Source organism: Squalius cephalus (genome assembly GCF_949319135.1).
Source record: "Squalius cephalus genome assembly, chromosome: 4".
Lineage (NCBI taxonomy): Eukaryota > Metazoa > Chordata > Actinopteri > Cypriniformes > Leuciscidae > Squalius > Squalius cephalus.
This window is the reverse complement of record NC_137125.1, coordinates 34,052,502-34,071,091: the sequence shown is the minus strand read 5'-3', so window position 1 is coordinate 34,071,091 and position 18,590 is coordinate 34,052,502. Positions and strand designations below refer to the sequence as shown.

At 36.5% G+C, this 18,590-nt stretch overlaps 2 protein-coding genes across 2 annotated transcripts; one reads left to right on the top strand and one right to left on the bottom strand.

Annotated features, from left to right (window-relative positions):
• Positions 1-311: 311 nt before the first annotated feature.
• On the top strand, positions 312-10,561 carry zbed4 (zinc finger, BED-type containing 4). The gene is made up of 2 exons (XM_079869031.1): positions 312-628; positions 5,350-10,561. Exon 2 carries the CDS (start codon positions 5,546-5,548, stop codon positions 9,308-9,310), a length of 3,765 nt encoding a protein of 1,254 aa, XP_079725157.1. The 5' UTR covers positions 312-628; positions 5,350-5,545; the 3' UTR covers positions 9,311-10,561.
• A 317-nt stretch (positions 10,562-10,878) lies between these two features.
• On the bottom strand, positions 10,879-17,537 carry alg12 (ALG12 alpha-1,6-mannosyltransferase). The gene is made up of 9 exons (XM_079869030.1): positions 17,346-17,537; positions 16,559-16,691; positions 16,306-16,479; positions 14,790-14,984; positions 14,546-14,648; positions 13,622-13,846; positions 11,444-11,613; positions 11,284-11,359; positions 10,879-11,199 (listed from the first exon to the last, which is right to left on the bottom strand). Exons 1-9 carry the CDS (start codon positions 17,505-17,507, stop codon positions 10,962-10,964), a joined length of 1,476 nt encoding a protein of 491 aa, XP_079725156.1. The 5' UTR covers positions 17,508-17,537; the 3' UTR covers positions 10,879-10,961.
• Positions 17,538-18,590: the final 1,053 nt, after the last annotated feature.

The following is an 18,590-nucleotide window of genomic DNA, read 5'->3' as shown; positions in this document are numbered from 1 at the left end:
ATTTACATGTACATTTTTATCACTATCATAAACAGGAAATATACACGAATAGAAAGCTGGTTAAGGACAATATAGAGAATCTCTTAATCAGCAAAAAAAAAAAAAAAAAAATACAGAAATTGTTTTGTTTTACCACTGCCCTTAACACATTTAAATATCAAAGGGTGTTTTGCCCCACCCCTTCTGGTGCCTGACTACCCCTGAGAGAGACCCTCGGGTCAAGAAACCCCGTATGTTTGCTTGAGTGAACAAGCTCTACTCTTGTCATTTTGTAGTTTTCATTGTCTGTGTTTTGATTGTCTAGTCTATGCATGAGCATGCTAAACGGGGCATGCAAAAAGCGCTTCGTAATTGTATTAAAAAGATGATGACTTTTCATTAGCCATGGAATAGATAGAATGACTGTAGTTTTATTTTATTTTGTAAACCCCACCCACCACATCGAAAGCCTCTATGACGCCAGAGATCCCCAGTTTCTTCCGTCTGACGCCGTGTGGCGCTACTACTGCGCACTGTTTACGGCACAGGAGACAAAGCAGCCAACTCAATTACAACACTGGATCAACCATACGCTTTACTTAACCATTTCACAGCCGAAACTCACTTAAGTAAACCTCAGGACACAAAGGTAAGCGATACGCATGTCATTAATCGAGTGTTTTATTTCGTCTTAGACGCGTGCATGATTCTGGTTTAGATCCAGTGATCCGGGTAGTTCGACGAGCTTCTCTGTTTTGTGCGACCAGGATCCGGTTCTGCCTCATCAGGTTATGTCCTGTGTGGCCTAATGTAGCCACACCATTGAGTTGTCACTAAGTCAAATATCCTCGTTCTAGGTCTTTAAATGGTTCAGTGTAGGCATTTTAAAAAACCAAGCAGTCGTTTTTACTAAATAAATAATACGGAAATACAAGGAAATAAATCGTGTCGGTTATATCGTTACGGCAGGAGAGAAGTGTTTTCCTGTTGTTTTGTCTGCGGGCTAATGCACTAACGTTAGCCGCTAGCATGTGTTGCTAGAGCTAGCGCATACATCTCGTCAGGTCGCGAGAGCGTGTGAGTAGCTCGAGCTTTCACTGCAACTTCCTCGATAGAAACGCCTCAGATTAATTGTACACATTTTTTTATTAAAACTATATGTACATATAATTGCATTGTCATTATTATTACAGTATATGGTTGCCCAAGTGTAAAATGTTGGTTATTCGTTTATTTACACCTTTATGTATCGTGATTCGTGACAACTGACAGGAAGCGTAAACGTTATTTATTAGATCCTTACATTCATTCGAATAGTAATAGTTTATTCAGAGAAAATATGGTTATTGGGTTCCTCTTAAAGTCCAGGATTACAAGCTCTTTAATTTAAAAAAAAAAAAAAAAGCAATTCAAGAAAGTAGGTATGTGTGAATATTACAGTATAGCTTCCTCCTCTGTGTAGTGCATAATTCATTACTGATGTTTAGGCAGCCATAGCAAACCTTATGCAGGTTCATTTAGGGCTGCTGTGGTGAAGGAATTTCCCTTGAGTAGCTCAACATCGCGATATTATCACCATTTTTTTCTTATGATTTATAATTTTTACGATGTGGTCAGCAACCACGAAGGAGATTAAAAAACAAAACATTATTAGCTTATTAATAATCCAATAAGTCTGAATGAACACGCAGGAGAATAGCGCAAACCACACAATGCATAAACGTGAAATGACCTGAAACACAGTGCTATAAACAGGGGTAAAACAAAGGAAAGTAAACTAGCCATGTGAAAGTAATATGTAACTATAGAAACAAACAGGACATAATCTAACCAATGAAACTGAAAATAAACAGAGTGGGGAAACAGGAACTAAAGGAAACAGAACAGAATGTCAAAATAAGGGTCCACATAACAACATAAACCTGACAATACGCTCGCTGGGTTAATGTTAGGCTATATGTATATCTGTTAGTTCCGATCCTCGAATCTGACTCGACGAGAGACTTTCTAAGACTGCTGATATTTCTTAATAGTATCAAGCATCTGATTCTGCACTCACTTTCGTCTTTTGGGAGAAATTTATGTAAAATCTGACATTCTCTGGTAGCGCATATAACCCCTAAACTTGGCAATCAACTACGATCATTATAAACTAGTGTTGTCAAAAATATCAATATTTCGATATGTGTCGATACTGAAATATCTGAAACGATTCCAATTCTCCTTTCTGCAGTATCGATACACCGATACCAGCTGCGCTTTCTTGCTCTCCTCTTCGACAGGTCTGAATTTTGGCACGGGATTGTGCATAATTCTACTAATTTCAGCAGGTTTTGCGCACACACACACATACTAAAGCTGCCTCAGATATAAAAGATCCAAAATTAGTTATTGTTTGTGGGTTATTAATGGTCAAATACACTCAAAATTGAACATTTTAAACAGCTCAAAATGCACTTTCAGACACCAGCGAGTGTTAGAAATAACTTCCTTGCGATCCGATGGGGATTCTGATCACCGTATGAGGCAGAAATATAATTATATATGCGATGCTAAAGGCTACTTATGTTAATCATTGCGATAATAACTACACCTGTTTATGGAAAATACCCATGTTTATGGAAAATACCCAAAGACTGCTTAAAGAGCGTAGACAAATCAAATATTATTATAATTGTGTATTAATTTGGTTCCATGTTTTATCTGTCTCTTCCCTCCCTGTGCCTTGTTGATACTGGACTAATGCATCCACATATTGGCCTATGTCACACACTCCGGTTAACTCGTATAACGATGGGAGAGATCGCTCAAACCTCCTCACATTGCATAATTTCGTGGAAAATGAATAGAAATGCTCAGAAATGTGATGTAAACATGATATTTTATCAATACTTTTCTAAATGTGTAAGGCTTTGGACTTAAAGGGATGGTTCGGAGTAATTTCAACCTAGGGTCCTTTGCACCATGACCTTGAGCCAAACACCCCACCAGAAGCCTTTTTTCCCTTGGTCGAACATTATTAAAGTTAGGGCTTATTTAGAGATATCAGCCGTATGGCTTAGTGTAGGCGCTAATGGATCCAAGGATGTATCTCGTAAATTACCCCACTAATAATGCCCGGAATGGTACCAAACTTCTACAGTAGTACAAATAGGTTCTGTACTCCTAAAACGAGGCATTGGAAAGTTTGTAAGTACATCAGGTTTGCTCGAGGTCATGGTGTAAAGGACCCTAGGTTGAAATTACTCCGAACCATCCCTTTAAAACCCTTAATGGAGTTGTTTTGTGCATTCCTGTGATCGCAAATAAATGGAATCAGGTGTAACTGAATAGGTATGTGTCCTCTTTTTATGTGAAATGGTAAATACAAATTTGATTCAGCATGATTGATGTGCACTCCTGACACATCAATAAATTACTGTTACTGTAAAAAAAAAAAAATGGAATCTTAAGCCTTTAAAGCTACAATATGTAATGTTTTCGCTGCCAGAGGTCGCATTTTCAAAACAATAACAAAGACTAAGCTTGACGCTATGAAGGAGAGTTGGAACTATGGGAGATGTCGTTTTCACCATCCAGAGATGTATAGAATTCACAAATCCTATAAATTATATATCAGCTAATAAATTAGTTTTTATTACCTGTATGTTTGATCACACTATGTTATATCATCGTAATGAATTAGCTGCCAGGAACGTGAAATGTAATGCTATATTAGCCTGTTACTAATATGTGACTATTTGTCAAATGATTTGGTGGGTGAATGCTGCGCAGTTTTACATGTTTAAAACAATCGTACTAAAAGTACATTTGAACAAACCCACAGTATTTGCAAATAATGGCTAAATATTTTTGTGCAACACATACTTAATTTCACTGCCATAGACTTGGTCACCAGACTTGATAAAAAGCGTTACTGAAGTACAAACAAAGTGCAATATAACTGTGGTGTACAATAAATAAAATATATTTGCTTGCCTATCTATTAAAACACATGCGAGAGCGAAGTCTCTGTCGACAGATTAATCCAAGTTTGTCACGAGGCTCTCCCCATCCTGAAAACGCCACGCCAATATATGGATCTTTGTTTTATTTCTCCGTTTTTCCCAAAGCCTCCTTGCCTAAGTTGATCTATGTTTACGTTTTTTTTTTTCGATTTTCTGTACTGTAATCGTGAACCATGATGACTGAACGACACAACAGCGGTGTGCGAGATGTTGTATTATAGATATGCATACGGAATGAGGAACCAATGTATTTATATCTATGGTTTCTACTAGCAGAAACCAAGGAAAGCGTGGATATTACGTCATTGATAGGCGACAATGACCAGGGATTAGCCATTATTAAAAACTGGAATTTCTCTGGATTTACAAATCCTTGGGAACTTTTGGGATAATGTAAGTACACTGTGAAAGTGGTTTTTGAATATTTTATTACAAAAATCGTACATATTTTACCTTTAATAAAGACCAAACGTTCTCTTTTGTCATGCTCATTTTGCGATCTAGCTAGTTTTCAGTCAGCCAGTGGAATGGTGGGGTTGTGTGCCCTGTTGCACTGGCCCGACAGTGGAAATGCAGCTGACCATGCCAATGAAGCTTTGACTCTGTGGCTATTCTGTAGAACTGTCAGTGGGTGGCGATAAATGAGTAGGCTATCTGTTGTACATCTTATTAGCGAGTCATTGACTCAACTGGTTTGTTAAAAACACAGAATCATTTACAATGAAACCGTGGATAGAGTCATGAAGATGAAGCTTAACTGGCATGATTGTCAGGCATTTACAAAACATATATGGTACTTTAAATATGAAAATAGATAATACAGATCATTAATTGGGTAAAAAGAAACATGAAATGATGGTGGAAATAAAATGTATAAATTAATATAAATTTACTTAAGTAATTAATACTGAGACACTTATTTAGGCAAAGAGCACTAATGAATTGTTTAAGATTTGAAGCTTAAACTTGAGGACTTGCAACTTGACTTCACTTGGCCGTGCCTGTCTTGACTCGTGACTTGAATGCAAAGACTCTAGACTTACTGGTGACCTGCAAAACATTGACTTGTTCCGCCTCTATTCATTTCAATGTTGGGCAGGTCATTCATGTATTATACCTTAATACATAACGCTGGGATACAAGCGTATCCCATTGATGTGCAAAGCAATATGATCATTGTGACTGATCCTAAATATTTATGCACCAGTAGTGCTGGCCATGAATAGTTATTTTTGAACTATTCATAAAAACTACTGTTTTTGTCAATGTGTTATATCATGCATTTATCACACAGTACTTTATACTCTTAATTGTATTTTTAATACAATCTTAATGTTTTTCTATCTCTTATCTAATTTTGCAGATTCTACAAATGAAAACAAGTGATTTACACTATCCTAAATGGAGGTCAATATGTCTGTTGCATCTGGGCTCAGATATAACATGTTAAAGTAAACATCTGGATGGAAGGAAGAGCCACACCCATGACACTTGAACAGTTAAAAAGCTACTTTGAATAGAGAGGTTTTTTGTCACTGCAGAAAATTCTTTCTGCAATAATGGACGGAGAGGACAGCCTCTCACAGAAGACTGAGGATGCAAGCCACGAGCATAATGGCTCCAAAGATAACAAGAGAATAGAGGCCAAAGGTACCTGTTTAAAAATCACAGGGAAAGATGGTTATGTGTTCAAATCATACAGAATTACTCCTCAAGAGACATTGGAAGCAAAACCCCATACCTGTCCCTCTGAGACACTGGTAAAAGACTCTTCTTTGGTGTCTTTGTCATTTGAGGGCGCAGAGGAAGATGGATCTTCTGAGGTCGATGGGCTTTCAACAGAGGATTCACCAGCAGAAATTTGTGAAAAGCACGACTCTCAAACGTATCCAGCTATTTCAAATAAGAGCCAGAACATTGAAATAAATAATTCAGAAATTGAAACAAGTGTATGTATCAAAGCTGAACCAAATGAAACAGGTGAAATCTCTCAGGATGATGAAAAGTTATCATTTGATGGGGCCTTTGGCCCCTTTGCCACTAGAAGTTATGACGACGATTATGGTAACTTGTTCAGTGGGTACTCAAGTACTCTTTATGACGTCGCAATGGATGCTGTCACACAAAGCCTTCTATCATCCATAAGAAGTCCCCTTAACCCTAGAAAAAAATCTCCTGCTTGGAACCATTTTTTCATATCACCACGTGATAGTACCAAAGCAATCTGTATGTACTGTATGAAAGAGTTCAGCAGGGGTAAAAATGAGAAAGACCTCAGTACTAGTTGTTTAATGAGGCATGTCCGAAGGGCTCATCCCACTGTTCTTCTGCAAGATGGTGATTCATTAAATAATTTGTCCAATTCCTCATCTTTAATACCTCCCAATATATCACCAAACAATGGAGACCTGTCTGTAAGCATCAAGCAACCTACAGACAACCATACTCCACTGTCCTCCAGTCTAGCTGAGGCCACAGACATGGTGTCCAAAGACTCTTTACAAAAGGTCAAACCAAAAGCAGAAAAGAGTGTCAAGAGTGATTCTAGTGCAGTTCCTTCCCCACATTCCTTTAACAACCATAATGACGATGCCACAGATTTGTTGACTGAATGCCCTGGATCAGCCCCTAAGAGCTCAAGTTCTCGGCGGCGCTCAGCAGTGTGGAAACACTTTTATTTATCACCTGCTGACAGCTCAAAAGCAGTGTGTATTCACTGCATGAATGAGTTCAGTCGTGGCAAAAATGGGAAAGACTTGGGGACGAGCTGCCTTATTCGCCACATGTGGCGGGCCCATCGAGACATAGTCATTGAAGAAAACGGACAGGGCTCAAGCATTCCTCCGCCTTACACCACTCCGCCAACATTGCTGTCTCGCACACAGGACTCCACAGAGGTTAAAAAAGAAATCCTCTGTATCTCACATCGCCCTGATACCATATCAGATGAAGTGCCCAATGATGACAGTGAGCACATGACTCTTGAAGATGAGGCAAATGATTCTACATATCAATCTGGACTAGAGTCCTCACTTGATGCATCTTTTAGACTGAAAGGGGAAAATATACCCATGTCATCTTCTCCAGAGGAACACACTGAGGGGCACAGCGTATCCCAAGATCAGAGCTCAGTTTTTCAACAAAACAAGAAAATAATGAAACGGGTGAAATCAGAAGTATGGCATCATTTCATTGTCTCTCCTGTTGACCAACTCAAAGCTTTGTGTCGATATTGTCCCTGTGTGATAAGCCGTGGTAAACGAGGGGACTTTGGCACAAGCTGTTTAATGAGACATTTGATGCGACGGCATCCTGATGTTCTCAAAACCCAAAAAAGCACAAGTGACAAAGTTTCCTCGCCTCGGTCACCTCATTCAACTCCTGCTGCAGAGGATGACATGACGACAAATGCAACGGACAGCCCTGTTGTTGAGAACAAACCACACACCCTGCCTGTTTTCAGTAAAAAGACTTCAAAGCTATGGAATCACTTTTCTATTTCCACTGCGGACCCAACAAAGGTGGTCTGTTTGCACTGTAGCCGCACAATTAGCAGGGGCAAAAAGACAACCAATTTAGGCACTAGTTGCTTATTTAGGCACATGCAGAGATTTCATGGGCATGTGCTTGAAAATAATAGTAATATCTCAGGTGATGTGTCATCTGCTGAAATTCAAGTTAAGCAGGAGCTCATGGACATTTCTACTTATGGGGAGAATGCAGAAAAGTTCAGTGAATGCCACCCAGCTGCCAAAAAAATTACCAAACTCATTGCAGAAATGCTTGCACTGGATCTTCAGCCATCAACTGTAGTGGAAAATCTTGGCCTGAACCGGTTACTGGAATACCTCCAACCACAGTATTCTTTACCTTCCTCATCCTACTTCACCAGCACTGCAATCCCAGAAATGTATGAAAGCGTGAAAGAAGTAGTTCTGACCCACCTAAAGGAGGCCGAAGGTGGAATCATCCATTTCACAACAAGTGTTTGGGTGAGCAGCCAAACTCAAGAGTACTTAATTCTTACAGCCCACTGGGTAACATTTGAGTCTCAAGTTCTGCCTCAGGGTCAAGATTTCCACTGCTCGGCCCTCCTTGGTGTTTCCTCAATTGACTGTGACTACAATGTGCTGAATATACAGAAACAGCTTGAATACCTTTGGGACACCTGGATTGGTTCCTCAGGCCTTAAAATTGGATTTACTGTAACAGATAATCAAACTATTGGAAGCATACTAGAGAGCAGTGACCACACCACCATGCAGTGTTTTGGTCATAACATAGACCTCATTGTTAACGAAGCCATAAAAAGTCAGAGGATGGTTCAGAACTTGCTTAGTATTGCCCGAAAAATCTGTGAAAGAGTACATCGTTCTGCTAAGGCAAAGGAGAAGTTGGCAGAGCTGCAAAAAGCTTATCAGTTACCTGAAAACCAGCTGGCTCAGGATGTTCCCTCTAAGTGGAAAACATCATACTTCATGCTTGAGCGATTAGTAGAGCAAAAGAAAGCCATTGATGAGATGTCAATAGAGTGCAATTTCAGGGAACTGATAAGCTGTGATCAGTGGGAAGTCATGCAATCGGTCTGCAATGCTCTTAAGCCTTTTGAGGTAGCCTGCAGGGAGATGAGCAATCGCACTGCAACACTAGGTCAGGTCATTCCACTCATTCACATACTCAACCGAAAGATAGATATGCTTTTTGATGAGACAATGGGTATTGATAATATGCTGAAGTCTTTAAAGGAGGCAATGGTGACTAGAATGTCCCCTACACTTCATGACCCCAGGTACATATGGGCAACCATGTTGGACCCGAGGTATAAGACCTCCCTCTTTACTGAGGAAGAAGCAGAGCAGTGTAAGCATGACCTCATACAAGAGCTCGAGGTGTCTGCATCTAATTCTGTGGAGACTAAGCCACCACTGTCAAATGGCTGTAGTGAAATACCAGCTTCATCAAACAGCTTGGCCTCAAACAAAGAGAACCTCTGGGCTCTTATGGATGACATTAGACAAAAAATCAAGCAAGAGGAGAGACCAAAATCATTGGAGCTTGCTGTGCTGGAGTATTTGGAGGAAGACATTCTTGACCAGAGTTGTGATCCTCTGGATTATTGGAACCTGAAGAAGTTACTGTGGCCTGACCTTGCCAAAGTAGCTGTACGCTATGTGGGTTGTCCACCCAGCATTGTACCAGCAGACACACTTTTTAGCACATCAAGCGTCAACTGTGCTCTGAATCAGTCCAGACCATTGCTAGAAAATCTTGAAGGACTTCTATTTTTAAAGGTCAACCTTCCTTTGATATATTTTCAGTACTGATGATCATGTATTTATATTTGCAAGGATGTTTCTTAGACTCTGATGAACTCTGATGACCACTCGAGTAACTTTTCTGAGAAGGCCTAATTAACCACAATTCATTTTACTGCGGTTCATATTCAATACACAAGAGCATCTGAATATTTAACTGAATAAAAGACTGCTTTGAGTACTACTGTTGAGTACACTTGATAACTGGAGTCTTATTCCTAGTGAAAAGTGTTTTCAGGGAGGGAGGGTCATTTAGTTATAGGGGTAGTTATTATTGTTTGTTGCTGTACTGATTCTTTTTATTTTATAAAATGTATCTTTGTCTTCTCTCTCCTTGTGCCTTATACAAACTACTTCAGGTCAACATGCTGTAAATATTAATTGATGTGCAAAAGCAAGTCGTAGTCTTCTGATTTTAATGATTTTATAAAATTGAAACTACATGCTGAATACTGTTTTTATATAAATACATGACCCAAAATAAATGCTGTGACAGAGATGTTTTAAATGTATTTTATTTAATTCTTTTATTGTGATTTTTGTGGCTCATGGTACTGTTATAATTAGTTTTTTTTTTTTTTTTTTTTTTTTTTCTGATGATCGTTTTGTTTGTATTTGTTAAAAAATGTACATAATGCTGTACTTTCAGGTTGAAATCTATTTGAAAATTTGTCTCAAGCACAAATCTTTTTTTATATAAATCTAAAGGGTTAAATTATGGGACATCAAGGAAGTGTACTGTACATTTTTTATAAATAATTTCTAAAATATAATTTGATAGAGGAAAAATTCAAACTGGAATAATTTAGTTTTTTTTTTGTTTTTTTTGTTTTTTGTGGTAATTTGTAAATAAAACTTTACACTTTGAAACCATGTTGCTTTTAAATTTATTGTTTCAGGTTATGTAATTTTTTTTCTTCTTCTTGTGTTTATTGTCACCGGATGCAGATATTTTCCAAATTTGGACAATCTTGCTAAATCTATTCTACATCTATTCTAATTCTAATCCAAACTGGGAAAAAAATGTGGCAGTGTAATAGGAGAGGAAAAGGTTTATATTATTTTGGCCTTTGTTGATGAGGACAGTCTGACTGAAAAATCTTTATGACTTTCATTCTTCTGTGAAACATTAAAAAAAAACATTTTTTTTGTCCATTCAGTGAATGGTCTCCAAAATGGTTTTGTGACTAACATTCTTAAAAATATCTTTTGTGTTCTGCAGAAGAAATTAATGCATGTTTTGAATGACACTAGGGTGAGTATATGAAAAAAAAAAAAGTAAATGGGGAACTATCCCTATAAATGTATTTATAAATCCAGATTTACATTATTATTCATGCAAAAGATACAGTTGAAACAAACCACTGGGAGGCATAGTAATTGCATGTTAAAAAAAAACATTTTGAACAGATAACTGCCATTGCAAAAACCTGCTTGAGCTGCCTCAATAAATATAAGAAAACCCTTTTTTAGGGCAGTTAAAAATGTGTGTATTAAACCACAGTGAAGAGTGTTAAACTGCACTTACAATAAACTCAGGAATGTTCCCCTCAGTAAAACAGACTAGCAACAGAATTCAGATAACCACTTTTGTAAACATTTATTGGTCTTTTGGAAACATTTTATTCAGTTTATTGTCAATTTCACTCCAAAGCTTTCGTTATCTAGGTTCATTATTTAAATGTCTTTCTAGAAGCACAAGTTTGTCATTTAGCTTGATTTTGAGAGGTGGAAAGTGGGACATCTCAAATGCAAGGCTTTGGTATCCTGGGATGAAGATCAAAGGGTTGTGAGAGTCTTTGAGCAGCAATATCTTGGTTGCATTCGCTTCCATTAACAGGTGTGTATACGTTTTTATAACTGGATCTTCAAGGGTCAAATCCTCATTTTTGTCATATCTAGGAAATTAAAGGAAAAACATTGACAAATCACTCATTGCACATAATTATCAAATGATCTTTGATAGTTTGATGGTCACACACCTCCAGTTACTATTTAGCTCCAGAAACCGTGAGACTCCCGTTTGTGCAGCAAGTACATCGATGTGTAATAACACATCTGTGTGGCAAGTATGCAACTTAATGAAATTGCTTAGATTGCAATAATAATTCAATATTAAATGAGCAATCAAAATCAACTTACTTGCTGTTGCTGGCTTTAATCTATGTAGCTCCTGCATTGCTTTCCCTCCTGGGTAGTTGTGATGGGAAACATACAGAGAAACACTTGTGTATACTCCATTTAACATCAAATGTCCTACCACAACTATGGAGCCGATTTTATACATCCATGACTTGTGGTAGTTCTTCAAACTAAAAAAACAAAAAAGAAAGTATAAACATTTGTTCAAATGAAATACTGTAGGGTTGAATATTAAGGAAGACATTTTCTCTTCCATTCCAAAAGAAGCGGGTCTGCTAATTATAACACATTAAGTTACAGCAAGGCAGCTGTTTAAATGTCTCAGATTTGGTTTTAATCACATGGCAAAGGAAAGCAACAGAAATAAATAAGATTGCAACCAATGATCTGGTCTCTCTTCTCATGCTCATGAATTCTGCTACTCTATCTCTACCAGAGCTTCCTGTAAAACTGGGTTTCAAGGACAAATTTGACTTTTTTTTAATACATTTCTATTGTTGGTGTGCTAAGCAAGTAGCCAGATGGTGGTGATATAAACAGTATATGAGCAATTCATTAACAAGTATTCAAAACCTAATATTATTCAAATCTGATAATAATAATAATAGTCAAATCTGATACTAATAAATACACAGCATATATTTGCAAAATGCTGTCTTGGCATTATATACATATTCATTTTACCTTATACTATCCTGTAATGCATGAAACATCACTATATCATCATTTGCCAATACAGGCATATTTATTGAAAATAAGCTGAATGAGCAGCACAAGACCAATCAGAGCAAAACAGCCTAATCTAAAAAGAATATCAAGTAAAAGTAAAAACATATTATAACATATACGAGGAGTTGTGTTAACTGAAAATTGTCCATCATTTACTGAAATATAAAAAACACTGATGGATAATTTCAAATGCTTTGTGACAGAAGAAGAAAAAAAAACTAACAGTAACACTTTACAATCTCAATGGTTAACATTAATGTATTAACTAAAATTAACTAACAATGAGCAATACACTTGTTACAGTATTTATTTATCGTTGTTAACATTAGTTAATAAAAATGTAATTGTTCATTGTTTCTTCGTGTTAGTTCAGTGCATTAACTAATGTTAACAAATACAACTTTTGATTTTAATAATGTATTAGTAAATGTTGATATTAACATTAGCTAAGATTAACAAATGCTGTAGAAGTATTGTTCATTCTTAGTTAATGTAACTAATGCAGTTAACTAATGTTAATAAATGAAGCCTTATTGTAAAGTATTACCAAACGTCCAAAACGTCTTTTTTATTGTCATCTTTACGAGGTGCATAGGCTTTTTATTTCTATTTTTGGTCGAATTAGTTATTCATTTAATTAGCAGTAATGCAACAGGTTTTTTTTACGGATCTCACTTTTTTTGTGTATGATCAGAAAAGGAATCTCCAAGTTTTTAATGACAGCATGATTGGATCTGCTCCATCTACAATGATCCTTTTGAAATCAGATTTTAAATTAAAATAGCACTGTCACCGGATCATCATGATGGCAATACAGACACATCATTGATTCTAAATGCGAGCGAAACTCAAAGTGGTGGTTATGTGAAGCCATACGCATGTCGTATTAAGTGCAAGAAAAAGACTTTTCTTTTCATTATTCTTTTCCCTGTGAAGCTGCTTTGATACTATATGTGATGTACAAAGCACTATAAGTAAAACTGAATTGAATGACTGTGAAACAAATGCACTTTGCTGGGGTCATGAAATGCAGTTTCAGACTTTTATACTGTTTCTCAAGGTTAGCGTATAAAGTTAAGGTTTTTTGCACTACGAAAATGGTACAATATTTGTAAAAATTATCATTGTCCATCCTCAGTTGTGCGTGGCAAAAAATAAATATACTTAGCAGTGTTGCCTCAGAAAACAAAATACTTGGCACTGTCATCTTTACAATAAAAGAAATTTTGAAAAAAACATGTTGAGAATAATCTCCTGATTTTATATCCATGCGTTTCAGGAGGGTAGAAAAGGGTCATTCAAATTTTAAACTGGAGAGTTAGTTTCGAGTTCTGAAAATTGCAGTATGTTTTATTGTAGAGTAACCACTTAAATGTGTAATTATCAAGAAAATTGTTTCTCCAGTTCATGACCCCGTTAACAGCTACTGTCAAAACATGTTCAGCTTACATTAAGGAACAACCGCAGGCAGCAATCATGTTGAGCACGGGGAAGGTGTAGATGATAAAGCGGAGCTCCTTGTGGGGCAGAAAAGAGTACAGCAGAATGAAGCCTACGGTTACGATGAGCAGTTTTCTTGTCCGTCTGTCCAATAGGCCGAGTGGGATGAAAAGTATTGTGCTGCCGAGAGCTCGAGGGATAGCAGAGTAAAAGTACCACAGAAAAGGGAAAGTTTGAGGCACAGAAGAAGTCAAGGAAATATACAAAATTTTAACAGGAGACAGAATCATGCAGAAATACTTTTTTTGTGTGAAATATTACCCTAGTGAAAAAAACCTATACCAAAAAGCATTTATTTCATACTAAGTATACTACAAATCCATTAACATATTTACTGACATATCACTTGAGACTTACTGATATAAATATTGTAATTAAACTTTATTTGGAGAACTTATTTATTGCACAATGCACATTTCTTAATATAAAGCCTAAAATGTGCTTAATGTCACTATTAGTAAGGATAGTATGATCTCTGTATAATATCAGTCTTTAAATGCAAGATATTTAACGTGTACCTAAAGTATAATTGCAATAGTTCAACTTTAGCACAGTCAAATATACTTAAGTATAGCTTAAGTTGGACCTCAGTACTATTTCAGTATAACTAAAGTGCATTAAGTACAAAATTAGTTGTTCCAATTTAGCAGATTTTAAGTATACCAATTTAGTATACCAAAAGTACAATTGCAACGTATTTATATTAAGTACATATGTAAATGTATTTGTAGTATACTTAGCTTTAAATAAATGTATTTCAAATGCATTTTACTATATTTATTTTTCACTAGGGTAGTAGGTCCAAAAATGAACATTCTGGGTAAATGGTGATAATCTCACGTTGCTCCATGCTGAAGTTTGCAAAAGGATATTCCCCAGTTGGAGCTTTTATTCATAACTGTGTTGTACCACAGTACCTGACCCTCAGGCCAGAGCAGCTTATTCCAGAAAACTGTGTCAACCATGACAGTGAGACCTACAAAAGAAATCAAACACACTTTAGTCTGTATCCACGCTTTGATGAGAAATACAACATCCGAACATAGAAAAGTCTAAATTTAGTGTGTAGGCTACTAAAAAGTGGACAAAATATTAACAGAATTTATGCATCACTGACCCAAAGATAAAACACCAGCAGGTATGGCATGGTAAAGCAGCTGCAGAAAATGGAGTTTCCTGCTCAGGAGTGACATCAACAACATCAGGCCAAAGAGGAGACACAATTCAGAGCGGAACACAATGATGGCCAAAGCAGAGAGCCAAATAAAGGAACCGTGTCTCTGGGCCAGCCAAGATGTGAACGCCAGCAGAGCTATTCAATAAAACACAATTTGGAGAAACTTTGATATGCTTAAAGTGCAGAATAATGCACACATATGAATAGAAAAGGATGTTGTTACAATGCCATTTTTATGAATATGATTCTTATGGTGTTGTTTTAGCCACATACTGCAAAGGTCTGGGATTGACAACCACATTTCTAGAGTGAAGAATATAAATATTCAGATTTAGATGACTACATAAGCAGTGCTCATTATCGCAACACATTAATTGATAAGCTCAGTCGATTACCTTAAAGGGATAGTTCACCCAAAAATTTAAATTAGCCCATGATTTACTCACCCTAAAGTCATCCTAGGTGTATATGACTTTCTTCTTTCAGACGAAAACAATCGGAGTTATATTAAAAAATGTCTTGGCTCTTCCAAGCTTTATAATGGCAGTGAATGGCTGTTTCTGTTTTGAAGTCCATAAAAATGCATCTATCAATCATAAAAGTGCATCTGTCCATCATAAAAGTGCTCCACACGGCTCCGGAGGGTTAACAAAGGTCTTCTGAAGTGAAGCAATGTGTTTGTGTGAGAAAAATATTAATATTTAACGTTACAAAGTAAAATTCTAGCTTTCAGCCAAATGGCCAAACGCAGTTTACTTACGCCTAAAGTGCAACTTATGACATCAGAAGTAGTGTAGTGCATCATGGTGTAGCGTAAATATCAGCAGTACGTCGCATTACTCGCATAAGTTGCACTTAGACTTAAGTCGAATCTGTATGTTTGTTTGGCCGGAAGCTAGTTATTTTACTTTATAAAGTTTTAAATCTAGATATTTTTCTTACACAAACTCATCGCTTCACTTCAGAAGGCCTTTATTAACCCCTCAGAGCCGTGTGGAGCACTTATGATGGACAGATGCACTTTTATGATGGATAGATGCACTTTTATGGACTTCAAAACAGAACCAGCCATTCACTGCCATTATAAAGCTTGGAAGAGCCAGGACATTTTTTAATATAACTCCAATTGTATTCGTCTGAAAGAAGAATGTCATATACACCTAGGGTGACTTGAGGGTGAGTAAATCATGGGCTGATTTTCATTTTTGAGCGAACTATCCCTTTAACAAACAATTACTGTCCATTAATCATAAAATAAATATTGTACTCAAAGCCTAACGAAGGACGATGACAATTCACGCAATTAGTAGTAAACACAAATGTGTTATATAAAGTCATGTTGCTTTAGCTTTGTTTTTTAAACAAAAGAATGAAATGGCTCCTAGAAAACTCTAAATATTGCTCCAAACTCTACCTAAGAACCCTATTTACTGGCTGTGTTATATGCAGACTGTACCTAAAGGCAAAACGATCACATTTGGGAGGGTTCTGGAACTGTAAAACATCAGATGGAACTGACTAGCGCAGATGAAGCAGAACAGACTGGCCACCATTGACCCAAACTGCCTCCGGACCTCTCTCTGCATCTGCCATAGTGACAGAATCACACATAGTCCAAGAACTCCTCTCACTGCGGAACAGAGAACAACAATGTTGATGAAACTGAAACAAAAACAATGTTAAGCTACAAATTGTGATATCAGATATACCTAGGATTTGAGTGTAAAACTTTGGTGCTTGCAGGAGGGAAAGCACACACTTCATTGGTGCACTGAGTGCTGATATGAACAGGGGTCCAAGAAACGTCCGTGGAACCACACCAGGAAACTCATGATGATCATACTGGAGAAACCGTAATAACAAGGAATTAATAGAGACTTGATGCACATCCAAATTCACGTACTTATGCACTATTCTACACCATTTTGTAGAATAAATAGAGTGAGTAGTGCATTCAACATCACACTGAAAAAGTGTGGAATGTTGTAGTATTTGTTTGTATTATATACATGTCCAAATATACTTATTAGACCCACATGAGGAAAGTAGAAAGTTGCATCATTTTGGACATAACTTTAGTCCTCATGTGGGTCTAATAAGTCTATTGTTAAACAACAATGAATTGTCATTGTACTACACTGCAATAGTTATTTGGACATGTATACAAACAAGTCTTTGGACATGTTCCACTGTAATACCATGATTTTTTATTCAAATATTTGTATTTTCAAATAACGTGCACTGTACACATATGCCATGGTAACTTATATGAATATAAATCAATCTAGAGCATATTACAATCTGATAGTACCATAGGCTAGCCTTCCTCCATAGTACTTTTCACGGAACTCTTTCACTAAACTGTTCAAAATCCATCTGTAATCTTACAATTATATGTAATCAAAAATCACGAGCGTCTTGAGTTTCACGCTCTAAAACACAACTTATCAAACAGAACACAACCCAGGAAAAGCGTCGCTTTTGATATGAGTTTACCTTTTCAAATTCAAATCCGTGATACAGAACATCGTGAATTGCTTGTAAATTAAAACTTTCTTCAACTTTAGTGTAGGGACAGGTAAACAAATGTAGAAATACAACACCGATCATAAAAATTAGAAGACGATGCTCATTCACCGCTTCCTTCCGCGCCATCATAGCGCGAATACACGTCCTTCAGCGCGTGCGCAGACTTCTGAGCTATAGAAATGAGTGGGTAGAATAGAATTTTGACAGCAAAGCGTTTCTGAAATGGGCGGGGCTTATAGCAGACCGAAAGTTAATGTGATTGATCCGGTATGTTGGATCTAAATATATATTTAACTCTTTGCTTTTGTATTCAATTCAGTGCATATTAAGGTTAGACAATTTCATGACATGATAAACCTGATATAAAATAATAATACAAGTAAAAAAAGGGGGGGAAAGTAAATCATATAAACGGGAAAAGAAAAAGAAAAGGGAACAGGTATGAGATCATCATATAAATTGCATAAAAGCTTCACATAGAGACCTAGTGCGTTTTGCTTTACTATTTTTCAACCCAAGTAGCCAAGCAACACAATATAATTTTTCATATCTATCTGAAATAACAAAAAGTTGTTTTTTCCTTTAGCCCATTTTTGTTTATTATTACCAAGATTGACAATAAAGGCCACATTTGGTGGTAATCTTTGTCTATTAAAATAAAAATAAAAAATACACCCTTTTCAGAAAAGTATACTTTCATGCCTAAGCATTTGGAAACAAACCCAAAACATTTAGCTATAAATGTAAAATAAGTGGACAACAATTTCTTTCTCAGTCCAACAGAAATCACATTTAACATCTACATCAGTACTAAAAAACATAAGAAGCACTATCACAAACTCAAAATGTCTATGTTTTGTGTCATTTATGGTTGTTCAAATCGATCAAACTGAGAAAACACAAGGAGCTTTTATTGTTTACGTAACTTTTATCGTTTTTTAACTTTAAAAGTTGTTGCCTTTAATGCTGTTTTGCATCTGCTGATAATGAAATTAATATGGATACCTGCTATACCTTTTGTTTTGTTTTTGACTTGATTAAATATTCACATTCTTCATGGTATCGTTTGCAGGGAGGAGAAGCTATTTTATCCCAAGATCGTTTGGGATCATTCTTTATTGAAACAAATCAGTTTAAATTCATCATTATAAACATATATGCCACCAACAATAAAATAACTCATGGATACATTTTTCAAGATATTTAAAGTCA

Bases quoted from the DNA above. Each gene is read 5' to 3' on its own strand.
- zbed4 (XM_079869031.1), top strand. From the start codon at position 5,546: ATGGACGGAGAGGACAGCCTCTCACAGAAGACTGAGGATGCAAGCCAC.
- alg12 (XM_079869030.1), bottom strand. From the start codon at position 17,507: ATGATGGCGCGGAAGGAAGCGGTGAATGAGCATCGTCTTCTAATTTTT. The intron at 14,649-14,789 runs GTCAGTGATGCA...TTTCTTTTGTAG, and splicing joins TGCTGGTGTTTTATCTTTGG to GTCTCACTGTCATGGTTGAC. The intron at 11,614-13,621 runs GTAAGCTGAACA...TTGTTTTTTTAG, and splicing joins GCCTGCGGTTGTTCCTTAAT to TTTGAAGAACTACCACAAGT.